Raw genomic sequence first — 19,414 nt, 5'->3', positions numbered from 1 at the left:
CCACTTTGAGAACCACAGCTGTAGGGGGAGACTGAGGGTGTATGCAGAACCCAAAAAAAGAAACTGCAGGACGGACGGATGTTGGAGGAGGAGAGGGGAGAAGGCTGAGAGGAATCAATAAGAAGAGGGGGGTAGAATTAATAAGGATGAGAGAGACGGGGAGGGGAGGGGAGAAACGGAAGATGATGGCAAGAGAGAGGGGGGGTAAGAGAGAGAGAGAGAGAGAGAGAGAGAGAGAGAGAGAGAGAGAGAGAGAGAGAGAGAGACAGACAGACAGAGAGAGAGAGAGAGAAGGGATAGACTGAAACAGCACAAGCAGAGTCACTTAAGGTGAGGAAGACCTACATCAGCAGCGCGGCACAGAACCCCAACAACTAGCCAGGAGCAAGAACAGAACCAGGTCTGCATCCAGTACGGACGAAAAAGCAACACGTCATGTGACACAGGGGCCCTTCAACAGGGGGTCTGGGACCCCTAGGGCGTCCTCAGAGTTACAGACAAATCTTTGTGTGATAGGACTTTTTTTTCAGTTGATGCTCAGTTGATGCTTCATATCCATATGAGTAAAATAGCCAGGGTGATTTGTTAATCTTTGGAACACAGTTCTTATATGATGCGATCTAAGATTTGCCTACGGGATTCCAATACAAAAAAATACTCTAGTGGCAGTGATGTCAGACTTCGGTGCTCTACATAAGATACAATATAAGAAGATACTTCAATAATAGAATGTATTATCAAAATACACTGATGTTGCTACATTGTTGTCAGCGACAGAGATGAAATCTACAGATATAATCCTACAACGTTAGCCTTGATACGTTGATGATCTCTGTTTGTAAGTATGTCTATAAATCATCAAAATAATTTTAACCACCCGGGGCTTATCTACGTAGCTGACTCCCTTAAGCCTGATTTATACTTCATCATACAATGGTGTATAAATTAAGCATTAGCGTGACATGCTCTCTTTACATTCTCTACATGTGTTACTGTAATAATAACTTAAGCAAAAATGCATAATGAGATCATCTTTAAAACAAATTGTCACATGGTATTCCAGTGACTCAGTGGTCACTTCATGACCAATGTGCTTGGAAAGAAATTGGGCCTCTTCCTTACGTCCTTCACAGGTGTTACCAATGGTACTAAATACTAATGAAGGCTCTGTTACATTTTGGGTAGCACAGTGGTTCTCAAACTTTAAAATTTCAAGGAACCCCATAACTCTGAGAGTGTACTTTGGTCTATTTGTACATTCTCAGAGTTATACACCCGTAAGGGGCCATTTGTAAACCATGAGGGTCCCTGGACTGTCCACTGGTGTAGCAGAGTGTTTCCAGTGAGCCAATATCAGCACCCTGACTCTGTTTGACCAGAATGGAACAGACCCTTCATTAGTATCATCGGTATCACCTGTGAAGGAAGTAAGAAAGAGGCCCAATTTCTTTCCAACATGGCTGCTGTGCATACAGTAGAACTGAGCTTGTAATATGTGAACAAGAGATATTTATGGAGCTGCTCCACTGAACCATTGGGCAAACTTCATGGAGCTCGTAAAATCTTGATTTGAGCTTTTACATTCAATTCTCTTTTTATGGATATATTTATGAACCGGAATGAGGAATACATATCCCCAGCAAAAAAAACAGCTTGATTACAGTGGCTGTCCAGAGAGTCAGTCGTCTATTGATCGTCAATGGATCAGAACAAAGAAGGATGATCAGAGTATTGGCTTGCTTTTTCTTTTGTTGGGAGAGACATATTCGTGGGCACACAACACAACACAACACAACACAACACAAATGTCCTCACCAAAATAATGGTGCACAACACAACACAAGGCACAGATGAAACCAACTCAGGACATAAAAGCTTTTTTCAGAATTCAGAAAAACAATTCTGAATTCTGTCCCAATAAAAACTGTTCAGCAGAAATACAAGCAAGTCTGACGAGGTCATGACACATTTTAGGCCTACACAGTGATTCAATTTATTTAACAGTAAACTAGCTCTGGATATCTACGCTAAACCAACACTGTGCACATAGAGCATCTAGAGATTCTAGATGCTAAACCAACACTGTACATAGAGCATCCAGATGTGTGCTAAACCAACACTGTACAGAGCATCCAGATGTATTCTAAACCAACACTGTACATAGAGCATCTAGACGTACAGTATGCTAAACCAACACTGTACATAGAGCATCCAGATGTATTCTAAACCAACACTGTACATAGAGCATCTAGACGTACAGTATGCTAAACCAACACATAGAGCATCCAGATGTATTCTGAACCCACGCTGTACACATAGAGCATCTAGATGTATTCTAAACCAACACTGTACATAGAGCATCCAGATGTATTCTAAACCAACAACAATGTACATAGAGCATCTAGACGTATTCTAAACCAGGGGTCTTCAACAGGGGGTCCGGGACCCCTAGGGGGTCCTCAGAGTTACTACAGGGGGGCCGCCAAATCTTTGTGTGATATGATATAATATTATTTTACATTAACCACCACTTGAACCCTAGCATCCCCTTTCTGAGGAGAACTTTAGACAAACATAGCCGATCTACAAGCTCACTACGCCTCCTTTGGCAAAGAGGTTTGGTGTAGAGGGAAAAAAGGGCAGACCAAGTAAAAAAAAAAGAGTTTAATCTGCAACACAATTTTATACAATATAGAGGGGGTCCCTGCTTCATCTCTCTCTCAGCTAGGGGGTCCTTGGCCTGAAAAATGTTGAAGATCCCTGTTCTAAACCAACACTGTGCACATAGAGCATCCAAATGTATTCTTTCTAAACCAACACAGCGCTCATGGAGCTTCCATTCCAGTAAATGGCACATGATTCACTTGCAGTGATGTCATGGTACAGCGGCCCCCTTGAGACAAACCAATCATTATGTCATCAAGATATGCATATGTGTGTGTGTGTGTGTGTGTGTGTGTGTGTGTGTGTGTGTGTGTGGGGGGGGGGGGCATCAATAAACACACATGGGCGTGTGAAGAATGAGGATCGGTCTCAGTGGACCGGCCTGTCACTGACAAATAGGGCTTGTTAACCCTTGATCTACTGCGTAACATTACAAACAGGGGTTGAATATGGCACAGTAAGTCACAGTTAAAAGGGACATGATGTGGGGAGCAACAATTAAAGGCAAGTCTGGAATATTACTGTGTCTCTCCTGTTTTGTTTTATCATTTGAACGAGCTACTGCACTGCAGCATAGCAATAGCCATCTTATTTCAAGATATTATTTTGTTCCATCAGAGAAAACAAAATAGTAAGCCTTGTGGGATGTACTTGGGATGTACTAATCTTCTGAGAGAGAGAGAAAAAGAGAGAGAGAGAGAGAGAGAGAGAGAGAGAGAGAGAGAGAGAGAGAGAGAGAGAGAGAGAGAGAGAGAGAGAGAGAGATTGATGGAGGGGAGAGTAGTCGGAAAAACAGCACAAGCAGAGTCACCTAAGGTGAGGAAGCCTTACATCAGCAGCGCGGTACAGAAACCAACCAGAGCCGGGAACAAAACTCAACCAGGTCTGCATCCAATACAGACACGACACAACCCATCATGTAAATTGCAAGCATTAGGGAATTAATAAAATGCCTATGGTACGCCCCAGTGTACATTATAAGGTATCAATGAGTAATTAGTAAAAGTGGATTACTTTTTTGATGAAACACAATCTCTTCATCTGTCAATACACATTCTCTCTTTTCTTTTGAAAATAACGCTTCCCAACTCAACGTTACAATCTTCCCTTTGATTTTCACTCCCTCTTCGTGGTGACACGTCCATAAACACCGGTAATCACTCCCAAAACACGGTGTGACAGGTGTCAATACAATGACTAACACCAGTTCAACCAGTTCGTTCCACTTGGAATAGTAATAGATTAGCTGAAGGGCTGAATCAGCGAGACCTTGCATGTTCTACTTAATGACATGCGGCGATGAATACATGAATGCATATTCATGGGGGAGCTACCAGCGAAACATTGAGTCACCTATTGTCCCTGAGAACTCATTTCAGCATTCACCAGATCATCACCAGATCATCTCATGAAGTAATGGTGCTGATGATGATGATGATGATACTAGACTGTGATATGATACAGAGACTGTGATGATGAGGATGATGATAATGATTATGATGATGATGATCAGTGGGGGAAGAAGTACTCACATTTTTTTACTTAAGTAAAAGTATCAATTCTGCAATGTAGAAATACTCTGTTAGTAAGTAAAAGTACGGAATTCAAAAGTTACTTGAGAAAAAGTACAAAAGTATTGGTATCAAAATGTGAAAGTACCAAAAGTAGAAAGTACTCATCATGCAGAATGACCCATTTCACAAGTTTTTCAATGTATAAAATGTATAAAAATCTTTTGTATATCAACATACAAATAGCCGATCTACAAATAGCCGATCTACAAGCTCACAATGCGTCGCGATGCGACGCATTGTGAGCTTGTAGGATCTGCTATTTTCAAATGGCCAAAATGGGCTGAAATGGTTAATGTATGTTTTGTAATAATAATCAAAATCTACAAAGTAACTAGTAACTACAGTTTTCATATAATTGTAGTGGAGTAAAAGTACAATATTTGCCTCTGAGATGTAGTTGAGTAGAAGTAAAAGTATTGAAAATTGTAAATACCGAAGAAAGTAAAAAATACCTCAAAATTGCACTTAGGTACAGTACTTGAGTACATGTACTTAGTTACTTTCTACCACTGATGAGGATTATGTTGTCATTGTCATTGTTGTAGATTGATAATGATCCAGAGACTTTGACTTCTATACTCACACAAGGTGCAATACTTTTTTCGCGGATTTGCGCAGAGTGCTGTGACTTGGGGGTGGCTCCCTGTGGACACTCACCTTGTCTGTAACTGCTATATGCTTGCGGTACTTGTGGTGCAGAGTATGTTTTTATATTTGCTACATGATTTTATACTTGCTGCAGAACAAATTGCCCCTCTCGGGACAAATAAACTGGAACTGGAGAGCGAGAGAGAGAGAGAGAGAGAGAGAGAGAGAGAGAGAGAGAGAGAGAGAGAGAGAGAGAGGCAGATGTACAGGGAGACACAAAAAGGGAAGTGAGGGAGATAAAGAGAGAGAGAGAGAGAGAGGTGCTGGGACGGTGAAATGATAACACTGATTTTAACAGGAAGTGAAAGAAACAGCGATGAGATGGATGGGAGTGGAGGAGCTGCATTGACCTCTGACCTTCTCCTCCTCCTGCCAGTGCCTCCTCTTCTCCTCGGCTCTCTGACGGCGGAGCTGCTCCTTCTTCCTATGCTCCTCCATCTTCCTCCCACGCTCCTCGGAGCGGCGCTCCAGCTGCTGCTGCGCTCGACGCTCCTTGTCACGCAGCAGCTCTGACATCTCTGCATGTGCGCACGCACGCACACACACACACACACACACACACACACACACACACACACACACACACACACACACACACACACACACACACACACACACACACACACAGTATTATCACGAGGCGGCAAGCATTCGGTTCTCGATATGAATGCGGACCTTAGATCGCGCCATATAAGATTATTATTCATGTAGTTTGCAATGTTGATATTTTATTTTTATTTTTTTAGATCGCGCCATATAAGAACTGTGTTCCAAAGATAAACAAACCACACCAGCGATTTTGTCAGGTATATGACTCTGTCGTCTGTCGTTTATGATATTGAGTTACATTTGATAACGTCTGTGTTTGGAGAAAGAAAAAAAAATCTTACCCCTTGGATAAATTAGTACTGTCGCCTGTGTTGATTTGTTTATTGTATTTTTTTTTTTTGGTTTTGTTTAAAGCCCTTTTGTGTTTTTTGTTTTTTTTGTTTGTTTAAAGTCTTCTTTCAATGACCATGATATGCAATTTTGGAAATTATGGTCCCATTCATTTTAAAATGTATGATAAAAGTAGGGTATGCTTCTAGGGCTTCTACTGGTTCTACTGAGTGAAGACGCACCCTTGCTGCCCTTCCAGCAAATAGCATTCTTTCTGGTTGCTTTTTGGGACCGAAAACAGTCTATGATTATCACATTATGACAAAGTGCACACGCTTTATTACATGCATATAATATTATGCATGTAATGCTCTCTCTCGCACGCACGCACGCACGCACGCACGCACGCACGCACGCACACACGCACGCACGCACGCACGCACGCACGCACTCAAAAACATCATAAAACATAGACAGCATACACTTTCTTCCACTGTATAGGTCTCTCTCCCTATATTTGACAGATCTCCCTCTGTCTTGTACAATAAAAAAGAAATGTTACACACAAGATGCATGCATGTTCTTCCCCCACACATACATGTGAGTGTGTGTGTGTGTGTGTGTGTGTGTGTGTGTGTGTGTGTGTGTGTGTGTGTGTGTGTGTGTGTGTGTGTGTGTGTGTGTGTGTGTGTGTGTGTGTGTGTGTGTGTGTGTGTGTGTGTGTGTGTGTGTGTGTGTGTGTAAACAGCTGAGAGACGGACGGCATGCAGCGCCTCCAGCTGGTCAGTTAGTCATGCCCTGTGTGTCTTCTCTCTGGCTAGCTGGAGTCTGTCCATGTGTGGTGAACCTCCATAGTAGGAAAAAGAAAAGTACATATTATGTAAGAATCACTAACCGACTGAACAGGAGGTCAACTAAAGGTAGGATAAGTGATATTTGTTATGATAGTACTCATTGCTATAGACTGTTTTTTCAGTAAAAGGAGTCTCCCTGTCTCTCCATCTCTTTAGTAAACAGAAAATACATTTTCAGGTCAGGATACCAATGTCATCCAATCAGGAAAATGAACTCACAGAGATTGCAGGGGGAAAAAAAGTGAATTTGGAAGTGGTGACACAAAGAAATGAGCAGACCAAATTGGAACCGGAACACTACACAATTGAAGCTGATAAATGGGTACTTTCTCCTGATTGGCTGAAATTGGCAACCCACTTGAAAATGGATTTCCTGTTTATTAAAGAGCTGAATAAAGACTATATAGCAATGATTACTAGTGCTTTAACCTTTTAACAAATACGTTTTTGTTTTCACCAAAAAATATAACTTACCCTACCATTAAACCAGAGATTCTCAAACCTTTTAATTTCAAGGACCACCACAACTCTTAGTGTATACATGGAACCGAATGGACCCATAAGGGTCCATTTGGTTCCATTTGTACACTCTCCGAGTTACAGACCTGTAAGGGTCCATTTGGAACCCCCTCAAGGAACCCTGAAGGTCCCTGGACCCTACTTTTAACCACTGAATTAAACTAATAGTGATACAGACATTGCATAGCCCTGCTTCACTAGAATGGGACCACCCTCTCTTGTTTTGTTTGTAATTTGTATGCGTTATTCCAAAAGATTAGCATAGATAGAGAGTCAGGAAACCAAGGACAGAGAGAGAGGGAGAAGAGAAGAGCAAGGCAAGACAGGGGTCAGATTCGAACCCGAGTCCTCGCGCTCGCAAGAAGTATCTGTGCATTACTAACTGGCGGAGCTTGTTTTAAACGTAATTTCAGCCCAAGGACCTCTTAGCTGAGAGAGAGATGAAGCATATTGTATAAAACTGTGTTGCAGCTTAAACTTTTTCATAGATTAATTCAGACTTGTCTGACAGTGCTGTGTAAATGTTGGATTCATGTTAATGTGTATTTTCAGACATTTAACCACTTTGGCTCTGAGACCTTTGGCTCTGTACTTGGTGTGCTCTTTTTCCCCTCTACACCAAATCCTTTTGCTGAAAATAGCCGATCTACAAGCTCACGTGTCGCAGCGTGACGCATTGTGAGCTTGTAGATCAGATATTTTCAGCGAATAGGGATGACTAGTGATGCTAGGGTTCAAGTGGTTAATGTAAAAAAAATAAGTTTCTATCACAAAAAAAGATTTGGCGGCCCCTCTGTAGTAACTCTGATGGCCCCCTAGGGGTCCCGGACCCCTTGAAGACCCATGAACTAAATACAATGTTTTCAGTGAAAGGAAAACGGTGTCAGTCTATGACGGCCAAGGAAAACCTACAAGGCAGCTGATAAGAGGCCATGCTAGGAACTGGCTGGGAAACACTGGAGCTGTCCCTTCAGCACCACTCTCACCGTTAAACTGGCTTCACCTCACTCACTGGCTATAAGCAGGTGTGACTCCATGTGCCTCCATTACACCTCACTGCTATTAAACACACATTTTAACAATGTATTCATGTCCACATAAAGGAGAGCATACAAGGACACAAATATTAAAGGTACAGTTAAGGTTACATTCACAAAATCATGGCCTATGTCTTCATGATACAATAAGCATGTCACTCAGTACTCTATGGGTATAAGTAACAGCATCTCCACCATATTTGGCGGCGACAACACAGTACTTTGTCAGCCTTTTTGCCTCCTTTTTGGGCATCCAAAGTTGTTGAAACCCTCTAACAACCAGTCTGTGGATATGTCTTAGGCTGCCAAATATAAAAACAAATAGTCTGCAGTCTCTGCACCTATAGCCCAGCTCTGAGACGGTATGTAGGAGTGGTTGGTATTTAATGACCTTGGTCATAAAGGCTTCCTCTAGGCTAGGGTCAAAAGTGCAGGCTCTCTATCTCTAATAGACACTTCTCTGGACTCTTCATCAACCACAACAACATCTGGTGGATTAGCTGTCAAAGATGTAAAAATGTCTGGGTTATCACAGAGATGAAACATGTGCGCACACGCGAGCACGCACATACACACGCACACACACAAACACACACACACACACACACACACACACACACACACACACACACACACACACACACACACAGAAAATCTACATTTCTTGATGTATGAAATGTTATCAGTAGAAAAACATTTTGAAAGCAGCATTACGTGCCGTCAGCATTGCTGAACGTAGCATATAATGTATTTATAGCTCTGTACTGAAATATACACAATGCGCACACAACAAACATTCAGTCACACATCATACACACACAGTCACAAAGTCAATTTGCCAATGCAGGGTTCTATTATTAGACTGTGTCTGCTATCTTGTCATACTCTGGTACGCTGCAATGGGTTTACCTGCAGGACTGTGAGTGGTCGGTGAACGAGAAGGAGACCTGTGTCCAGAAGGCGACCTGTGCCCACTGGTCAGAGCCCTTACTGGCGGAGTGGTCAGGGCTGGACAGGACATTCACAAATTATTCATGTTAACATTAGCTAGAAATGCAAACACAGCCATAAGCAAGCAAGCAAGCACGCACGCACTCATCCCACCCAACCCCACCCCAAAGTCTGGTTTTCCAGCATCCTTACTGTGGGGAAAGCTTTCACAGAAAATAACAGATCGACAAGCTCACAACGCACTGCCACGCTGAGCTTGTCGATCGGCTATTTTCAGCGAAAGCTTTCCCCACAATAACAGAAAACAGAAAATACACTAGTATTGAGCCCTGAGGGACTCCGCTTACCCATATGGGGTTTAAGTGGTTGAACGTTCTGCCAGTCAACTGCAGGGGTCAAAAGTCAATGTTCTGGGTGGATGATGACCACAGGGTGTGTATAGCAGCCTATTCTGTAGTCTTGTTCTTTGGTCATCTCTAAACATTTGATGCATATCTGAGACAACTACAGTTGAATGTTCTTTATGTAGCCTGTGACAATATGCAACTCCAAGTTATGTCAGACACATACATACTATGATTTCACACAGCAATGTATTTTCTCCTTCATAACTTAAGTCTACACACAAACACTTTAACCACTTAAACCCCAGCATCGGTATTGTGGGGAAAGCTTTCGCTGAAAATAGCAGATCGACACAAGCATTGCGACAGATTGGCTATTGTCAACGAAAGCTTGCCCCACAATAACATATATAACACAATAACAGAAGCTTTTGTGGGGAAAGCATTGCCTGAAAATAGCAGATCGACAAGCCCACAATGCGATGCGTTGCGTCGCATTGTGAGCTTGCCGGTCGACTATTTTCAGCCAAAGCTTTCCCCACAATAACAGAAAACAGAAAACAGAAAATACACTAATATAGAGCCCTGAGGGATTCCGATCCAGAGACAGTCACCCATATGGGGTTTAGGTGGTTAAGAAAATAAATTGCTGATTTGCAGCAATAGCTTGCGCACAATCAATTCATCTATTATCAATCTACTCGACTGATTTGTGTGTACAGGTAATAGCCTGAATCCTGATATCCTCTTGATGTTGCCTATTATTTTATATATTACAGGAAATACAAGAGATGGATGCACCTCACCTGCTGTCATCTCGGTTGTCGATTGCCGTTCGTCGATATGTCTCAGGCTGGACCCCGATGCCCTGCTGTGTTGACGATAGGATTAAAACACTGCAGACCCTCTCTGACAGTTCAATACAACCACTGCGGCAAGGAGCGATCACTACATGCCAAGTGTGGAGAGAGCTTATGCCAGAGAGAGAGGGGGGGAGAGAAAGAGCGAGAGAGAGAGATAGAGAGAGAGAGAGAGAGAGAGAGAGAGAGAGAGGGAGAGAGTGAGGAGAGAGAGACAAAGAGAGGCAGAGGGAGGGAGAGAGATAGAGAGAGAGAGAGAGAGAGAGAGAGAGAGAGACAGAGAGACAGAGAGACAGAGAGACCGACAGAGATATAGAGAGGGAGGGGGGGGCTATGTACGTATAGTTATAGGTGTTTGCCCGCCCCACAAAATCTTTTCAAGTGTCCTAAAAACGGATTATTAGGGAGCCAGCAGCAGCATCACCTATAGGCTTATCTCTTCTATACTATAGGCTTATATATACGTGGGCTACCTTTACCTAGGCTTATACAGTAGCCTATATTTCTATCACCAGGCTACCTCTACAACACGAACATGGAAATAGCCTCGTTTCATCTGCCTCACTGCCTGCATGTGCTGTGTGTGCTGGAGAAAGCATAGTCATGGAAGAGCACACGTGCTAGAGGCACGATTACGTCATTGTTTAGCATATATCCCCCCCTCCCACCACCACAAGGGGACGGGATTACTCATAGCAGAGCCTGATAGCGGTTCTAAAAATAATCTTTGCATTGAAATGCTAAAGAAAAGCAATATACGGTGGGAATCCGTTATGTTGAGAAAGTATTTTAATATGCATGTCAAGTATAAGAATCAAAGGCCAGTCTTAATTAATTCACCCTATCTAGGTTCATTTGCTTCGTTTGCATACTGCTCAAACACTAATGTCCACAAAAAAGGTCACTTTTAATTTTCAATGTGTCTTTACTCCCCAGTCCCAAAAGCATCTACAGTACATGAGCAGGATCGTACAGTGCATTCGCCAAGTTAAGTGGGGTAATATGAATTAACTATATGTATGGATGTTACAGCAGCATGATTGCCATAGTCAGTATGCTATTGTTTATGTACATCTGACTTGTCATTTGCTGAATTCTAGTGTTTGACACACCAGATTACTTTAGGCTTCAGTAGTCTCAGAATGTACAGCATATGGTCAACTGTGACCATGCGACTGAATTGGAGATCAATAGCACCATCTTAAGACCATCTTAAGATGGTGCCATTGATCTGAAATACCAGCACAATGAAATGGCATGTTCAAGAACATAATTCCAAATGGATGGAGTTAAGATCTTTATTCAACACCCCCTACACTCAACCTTCAGACATCATAGAACATTTTTCATTGGCTCTGATAAACACAACAGGCTCTCTGTGAGGTCTAGAGAGCAGAAGCAGCCAATCCGAGGGCACTTCAATGTGTCTCAAACAATAGAGGCCATTTAAAAAAGCAAAAACAAAAACAAGGAAACAAAGCAGAGCAGACAAACACACAAATTAGGGAAAATTAGTCTTCCCTGTTTTAGGGAAGGGTTGTCTTAATTTGGCCATGACTCAAACCAAACAAGCAAATAACAGATGTTGACATTCCAAAACAGTCTGAGTGAAACAAGAAATGCAAAACATACATAGGCATCTTCAAAATGTATTTTCTCAACCCCCCCCCCCCCCATCTTCAATAAACATATTTTAACCTATCTATACTACTGAATATAAATTGTTAGACCATTAGCTATAATGATAAAGACTGCCAGACAAAAACACAAAATGGTTTATCTTTTTATTTGCGAATCCAGAGATTCTGTACTTGTTACTAAATTCCACACAGTGTGAAATCAATATAAATACATTTAAAAAGATAACACATTGGGTACTGTTTCTCATGAGTTGCTTGCAGTCGTATCAGTATGAGGAAGGAGAAGAGGAAGGCTCGAACCTCGATGAAATGAGTGTTTTTTTTCAGACAAGCAAGAGAGAGATGCCGGAGATGGGGCCGGTAATTTCTCATTCCGGTGACACTAGAAGCAAATAAAGGGTCAAAGTCTAGTGATGCTCCAATTGAGCAGGCCCCCCCCGACAGCATCAACAGGGTAACGATTATCAGCCTGTTTCTTTGTCTCCAATCCAAATTGTGTGATGGGCGACGTGCACACGTTGATCTGTCAGTCGCCCATACAGCTTTCTCAACTACTGTAACTTCCGTTGGACAGCAAGCAATAAATGTGACGTTCTATCCACCATCATTCCAAGTGCTCAATTAAACATTCACAACTGTGAATTCAATGTATGTATCAATGTTGTTCTACTGAACTGCACTTTAAAGGTTTGCACACAAAAAAATTATTGATGGTGGTAAACAAACTAATGGTGGAACATACTGTATCTTAAACTGATATTGGACTGGCATAGGGCATAGGCTGATAAAAAACAATATAATGATAGGATTATCGGCTCAAAAAATCCAAAATGGGAACATCGCTAGTAAAATCCCACCTTTCCCCTCCTGTAGCAGGTCCTTAGATCTGGGAAAAGACAAGAAAAACACAATATAATGATTCAGATATAAATACATAGCAATGTTTTACACATTTACTTTATTCCCATAACATGGGATTTGGTTTAAGAGTGTTCCTTCAAGTACATTTTTCCATTTCAACTTTTAAAGGTTGCAGATCTTTTTGATGGCCAAGAAAACGGCAATGTAATAGTTAAATTCTTCACTACTTAGATACTGTCACGACATTTCTTTCTATCGATCGTTTTTTTTTTTGTCAGAATCACTTTTCAGACCTGCATATGAAATGTGCTTTTATGCGTACATCCAGGACGCAATAAGACATTCGTTTGGGTGTTCACAGGTATTGGGGGATTTCAAAGATGAAATTCAAGCATAATTAAGGTGCATAGACATTTGTAGCAGACTAGTTCAAAAGCAGCATCTCCAGATATTACTTAACTAATAAAGCATTAGGCTATGTTTCGTTACAGCGGGTGTCAATTAGAATTGGGCAATTGGATGAATAAATTGCAATCAGCGATTGATGAGTCCATCGTCAGTAATTCTTGCCATTTTATTTAGCAAATGTAATGGTCTCCCTCCTCGAGAATTCAACTCGGCAAATATAACCTAATGTAGAGCACAATACAAGTGTGTGCGAAATTCTAATCAATTTGGTTCAATTCCTGGTTGACAATTCCTTGTGTCAATTATGCTTATATCAGAGGTTAATCAGAGGGTACAATTTGAAATACAAGTGTTGGGTTTTACACGGTTTGCGGGTCCCTTTCGGGGGGATGGAGGGAGAGAGAGAGAAGAGCACTGTGGAAGACAACAGAAACTTGGATGCTGTGTGTTTTGCAACATCGTTGGTTTGCTGTCATCGTTGGTTTGCTGTCAATGGTGCAAATTGCACCAATATAAATGGTTCATAGGGGTAGCCTACTCTAGGATCTATATATTCTCTGCACCATTGACAGCAAGCCAACAATGGCTTTTACAATTCTTCGTTGTATAAACACGTTTGTGTTAACAAGAGGGTGATAAGAGAGTGCGAGAGGAGAAAGACAGTCGTGTCATTTCAAATCTGGTGCCTGGGAAGCTGTTCTCAAGTGAATTGCTTTTCTCGTGCGAATATTGCCGATATTTGGGCTGACGATGGCCGGTTGGAATATTTTGACATGCCCTGGTGTCAATGGTCACAAATTCCCTAATACAAATTACATTTATTTAAACCCCCCATCATTGCATTTTTCACCTTTAAAGTAATATTAATGCTTAAGTATATTCAAGGATTTGCAGCACCTGTGGGAATCCATTTAAATCAGGGCACATGAAAGAAAAACTACAAACTAGGTGGCCGTTGACACAAAACTTACTGCGGAAACAATGACAGGTCAATGGTAGTACTTACGTCATCAATGTCCTCATCATCATCGCCAATGTCATCAAACTGGATCTCGTCATCGTCCCCAGGACCGAAGGTGTCTGTTTCGTTGATTTTGGCTGTGTGGGGCAGGAGTGGTGGAAAGAAGTTATGCGAAAGAAAACCAAACATAGCCATTATTAACTGGCACATTTTATCACATGAACAAGCCGTGATAGTCATTGGTCCTTTCTATTGCTATGAAACAGTAAAGCACGTATCCTTACAACCCACAATTATGAACTGTTTGGTACACAATTGTATTAACTGACAACAAATCCTGCAGTGTTTTGTTGCAGTACTGTTTGTTGCCTGAACTGTGGCACTGTTGCCAATGAATATGTTCCCTGTAACTCACCATGCTCTGGCAGCTCTCCGTAAGCTTTCAAACTGCGAGCCTCATCTGCATTGTATTTCAGGATGACGTCAGCTTTGTTGTCCTGCGGAAGAGTCCAATCGGTTAGTGGTTTGAAAGGAGAACACGTCTTAAAACAATGTTAAAGGATCCTTATGAGTCTGTAACTCAAAGAGTGTACAAATGTAACCAAATGGACACTTATGGGTCAATTTGGTTCCATTTGTACACGCTCACTGTTAAATAAGCACTGAGTATTTTACTGTGTAAATTTGGGTCCAAGAGATACATTTTCAAAAATGGTATCAAATTGGGATCTGTGGCCTAATCCAGTGGTTCTCAAGGTGGGGTCTTTGGGGGACTTCCAGATGGTCCCCAGCAAAATGTGTTAATACAACATCACACAAATTTTAACCACTTACAATCCATTGGCCATTAAAAAAATAGCAGATGTACAAGCTCACAGCGCGTCACTTTGTGCCGAGCTGTGAGCTAGTACATCTGCTATTTTTGAAAATGTAATAAGAAATCTTGAAAGCATAGGAAAATGTTGAATAAATTTGATATGTTTTCTTCTCTTCAGGGCGTCCCTGGCACAAAACATTTTCGGATGGGGGTCTGCGGCCAAATACATTGGGGGGTCCTTGACATGAAAACGTTTGAGAACCACTGGCCTAATCCATATTGAAATCAGAAAAAGGTTGAGAATCGCTGATTCAACACAGTGTTGGCACGGACACGCAGCATCAGTGCAGAGAAACAAGAAATGTTGTCTGGCTCACAATGCGTGCGATCAGGGAATTAAAGCTTGTTAGTTACATACATTTTCAGTATGAAAACATAAGACCTGTGATCTATGTGAATGACCAACACACCTGGTAATCTCTCAACCCGACCAGAATGATATCCGACGTGTTAATCCACACCTAGGAGAAGCAAACAAAAACAAACAGTATAGTCAGTTAAATCACAAAGAGCCCTGTGTGTGTCATACTGTACCTCAAGCTGAAAAAAAGAATGACACTAAAATGCACTTTATGACCCCTCTCTCACAGAGCCATTGAGCCCACGGTGCCACAGTGATGGCTGCTGACTGACCGCTGAGAAAGCGGCACGTCAGCAATATGTCAGGGGGTTTGGGGGGGGAGCTTCTCTGTGCGTTAGTGGAGAAAGATAGGATGGGCTGGGGGAAATTCCTACCTTTTTCCGGAGTTTTCCTCTGATGTGGCAAAGCCTCTTGACTCCGTCAAAGCACATGGCCTCCAGCCGCCCGTTCCCCAACATTTTGATCACCTGTGCATATTCTGGGAGCCGGGAAAAATGTATTAGACCACATATATACTTTTATAATTTACACATTCATGCAACGCTTTTAATCGCAACGGCTGCAGCGAAAGCTGAATTGGTTAAATAATCAACATCATAACTAATAGTATTTGAGTTCAAGGGTCAGAGCCAAAGTGCCCTGACACTTTGTGTCAAATATATTCCCATTTCCCTAGAATACTCAATTGAGAGCAATGTACTTGATTAGGAAAGAAAACAATTCAGGAAGCATGACATTAATTATGGAACTCTTATTTCGGTCTATTATTCAGCAAGAAATACAAAGCTGGCCAATGCAATAAGTGGAATTAAGAGTGTGTGGATTCCAAATGTAGGTCTGCTGCATGCAGTAAGAATCTGCCCCTGCTCTTCAACATAGCAACCCAAGTAATTGTCACATCTAAGATGTAAGGTTCCACATAGTTTGAAATGGATAGGGTTAATACTCCTGGTCATATTATAATGTATTTTATTCATATACATTTTATCAACACATACAGACACTGCTTAGCCAAATGTTTTTGTAAAAGAAAAAAAGTTAAAGCTCTATATTCCAATATGGAATGTTCAGTAAAAGGGACTAACCATAGCTCTTTAGTAAACAAAAGATACATTTTTAGATCAGGATACTATTCAGGAGAGAGTACTGAAGATCATTTATCAGGCACAATTTTTATAACGTACCAGTTCCAATTTTGTCTAATTTGTTTTTATTTCATCACTTCTAATTTCACTTATTTACCTGGTATCCTGTAAGAGTTCTCTCTCCTGATTGGATACAATTGGTATCCTGACCCATTAAAATTGATTTTCTTTTGACTAAAGAGCAGGTTAATATGCATTTACACACATCCCGTCATATTGTGTGGAATCCACTGACAGCGTATACAAGACTTGTATCCCATCCAACGCAGACATTTTTCCAACATTTATGACTGGTGGTGGGGAATTTCTTCACTTCGTCATGGTTGACAAATAACACAACAAACCTTGTTCTGTTAGTGAATTGTGCACAACATGGCAGGCTGATGTCTCGGATAAAAGGCCAGGGGACTACAGGAGATAGTTTTAACCACTCACAAAATGTACATTGATGCTCACATTCAGTTTCCTATGACCGAACTGAATCAGGAATCAGCTTGGCCACCTTCCCAGCCACTAGCGCACCATTCTGACCAAGGCCAAAATGCCAGCAATCCATGGGCTTTGAAAAAGAAACCTCTGATAACCAATACGTACCCTGTCCATCCTCTTTGAACACCAGCTCTCTCTTCTCAGATTCATTCTCGTTCTTACCACGTCGCCGATTCTTTCCTCCTTTTCCTATATGGACACAGATAAAGAAAGGTTTGAGATTAGGTTACATCTCTATTGGAGTGGTTACTACTGTCAATGTGTAAACAATAGACCGCCATTAACGTTAATATATCAGTTAAAAGTTGTGCTGCTTTCATAGTGGCAAGGTCACGTTAGTTTAGCGCCACTGGGTTCACTTCAACGATAACCAGTGGTGGAAAGTAACTAAGTACATTTACTGAAGTACTGTACTTTTAATTTTACTCCACTACATCTCAGAGTCAAATATTGTACTTTTACTCCACTACAATTATTAGAAAACTTTAGTTACTAGTTACTTTCCAGATATAAATGATTATATTATAAAACATACATTAACCACTTTAGCCCTATTTGAAAATAGCTGATCTACAGGCTCGTTGTGAGCTTGTAGATCTGCTATTTTCAAACATTTAAGTACTTTAAGTACATTTCGATGCCAATACTTTAGTACTTTGACTCAAGTAACATTTTGAAAACAGGCCTTTCACTTGTAACAAAGTATGTGTACATTGTGGTATTGATACTTTTACTTAAAAAAATATCTGAGTAGGTTACTTCTTCCACCACTGCTGTTAACCCAGCAGGTGGCAACGGCCTGGCCAAATAAACTTATCTGGACTAAAACGAGGTGTCGTCGTAGACGGGCCAGTTAGAAGCTAGTTAGTTACTAATTTAACATTAACTTGTTGTAAGTGATGTTACAAAAGGATGACAGTCAGCCACAGGCCGGCCTGGGTGGGGTTGGTTGAGTTAGCTAGCAGGCTAACAAGCGACCAGTGTTGCCATGTCCGCTTATTAAAAGGCTTATTTTTCTGTAAAGTTGCTTGTTAATATTGGTGGTTAGCACAGTGTACAGCTGTAGTACAACCCTTGTAGACGTATTTATGATTCTGACGTTTAACCCTCGTAGACGTATTTATGATTCTGACGTTTCAGAATCATAAATACGTCTACGAGGGTTGTATACTACAGCTAGATGTGTGTTAAAATGTAAAAGAAAAGTGTTAAAAAAAAAAATTCCTCCTCCAAAATTATATTATTTTATTTTTTAAATATATATACATATTTTTAATATATTTCAAATAACCGTAGACTAGTCAGTCGCTTCTCTTGGGCTTCTTTTCATAGACCTGGTTGGTTGCTTGTTTCTATCCCAGAACATGGCAACGCTGCTAGCTAACAGAATTACAATGGCTTGAATGCTAGTCCAGTTAGCACCCATTTAAAACAATATTCAAGACTTCAACCATGACACAATAAACTTCGCCAACGGTCATTTTAAACAGGTCTTAATACAACAATTGTCGTAAAACGACAGCTATAGGCTGTTACTGTAACATTACAGTAACATTATCATCCTTATGTTGAGCTAAACATGTTAGCTAGGTTTGTGTCACGTTTTCAATGCGTGTGTGTGAGAGAGACCTAGAGAGAGAGACACCGCCAACGGAAAGATAACGAAATGGCGAATAGGGACCTATAATATCTTACCTTTATTCTTGGGCATATTCTTGAGGCCTCTAGCTCGTTGTTTGCCGTGGTGTTAGAAGGAGTGTGTAGTCTAAATGTAGTATAGTTAGTATTTACAGTGATCTACAGACGGAGGGAAATGACGGTGTTACGCGTGACGACGTTGAAGTGGCCGATATACGATAGACCGCCTGTGTTGGCATGTGCGCATGCGCCCGCCACAGCGCCAGTGTTGCCAGATTCTGCGAGAGAAATAAGTAAGTAAGTACATCTTATTTATAAAGCACCTTTCGAAACAATTACAAGGTGCTGCCTGCCTGGCACATAAGGGCAACAAGAAGTAAAGCAAAACATTGACCTGCACAAGTGGGTCAGGTAAAAACTTAATTAGACAAAATGCCTACGAAACAAATTAAATGTGTTTTTTTAAACAAGTTCTTAAAACCGTCAACTGACTGAGCATTTTATTTTATCGCAAAGGGAGCGTTCCACAGTGTAGGAGCAAATGCAACCAGGTCTATGAAAACAAGCCCAGAAGAAGCGACTATGCTACAGCTTATTTGAAAATAGCCGACCTACAAGCTCACAACGCGTCGCGAAATTCGAAATGCGACGCGTTGTGAGCTTGTAGGTCTGCTATTTAAAAAAAAAATTAAGAAATAATCTTG

At 41.2% G+C, this 19,414-nt stretch overlaps 2 protein-coding genes across 3 annotated transcripts in view; both read right to left on the bottom strand.

The window, feature by feature from the left end:
- Positions 1 to 10,292, bottom strand: part of map7d2b (MAP7 domain containing 2b) — a 35,872-nt gene extending 25,580 nt beyond the window's left edge. Inside the window, exons 1-3 of the mRNA XM_080417140.1 lie at positions 10,277 to 10,292; positions 9,085 to 9,183; positions 5,244 to 5,404 (exon numbers count right to left, since the gene is read on the bottom strand). Coding sequence (XP_080273266.1) covers positions 5,244 to 5,404; positions 9,085 to 9,183; positions 10,277 to 10,286 — 270 coding nt within the window. The 5' untranslated portion in view covers positions 10,287 to 10,292. The remainder of the gene's footprint in view (positions 1 to 5,243; positions 5,405 to 9,084; positions 9,184 to 10,276) is intronic.
- Positions 10,293 to 12,101: 1,809 nt separating this feature from the next.
- eif1axb (eukaryotic translation initiation factor 1A X-linked b) lies at positions 12,102 to 18,931 on the bottom strand. Of its 2 annotated transcripts, XM_080417608.1 has the most exons (8): positions 18,768 to 18,931; positions 17,178 to 17,261; positions 15,813 to 15,916; positions 15,488 to 15,538; positions 14,616 to 14,697; positions 14,246 to 14,337; positions 12,828 to 12,856; positions 12,102 to 12,352 (listed from the first exon to the last, which is right to left on the bottom strand). In XM_080417608.1, the coding sequence occupies exons 1-7, from the start codon at positions 18,781 to 18,783 to the stop codon at positions 12,851 to 12,853; spliced, it is 435 nt and encodes a 144-aa protein (XP_080273734.1). In that variant the 5' UTR covers positions 18,784 to 18,931; the 3' UTR covers positions 12,102 to 12,352; positions 12,828 to 12,850. The 2 variants fall into 2 exon arrangements, with proteins under 2 accessions (XP_080273734.1, XP_080273733.1); XM_080417607.1 differs by having other exon boundaries at positions 12,102 to 12,856; positions 18,768 to 18,929.
- Positions 18,932 to 19,414: the final 483 nt, after the last annotated feature.

This window comes from Gymnoscopelus braueri, assembly GCF_963280865.1.
Source record: "Gymnoscopelus braueri genome assembly, chromosome: 21".
NCBI classification, from domain to species: domain Eukaryota; kingdom Metazoa; phylum Chordata; class Actinopteri; order Myctophiformes; family Myctophidae; genus Gymnoscopelus; species Gymnoscopelus braueri.
Note: the sequence above shows the minus strand (reverse complement) of the source record. Positions and strands in the feature narration are given on the sequence as shown.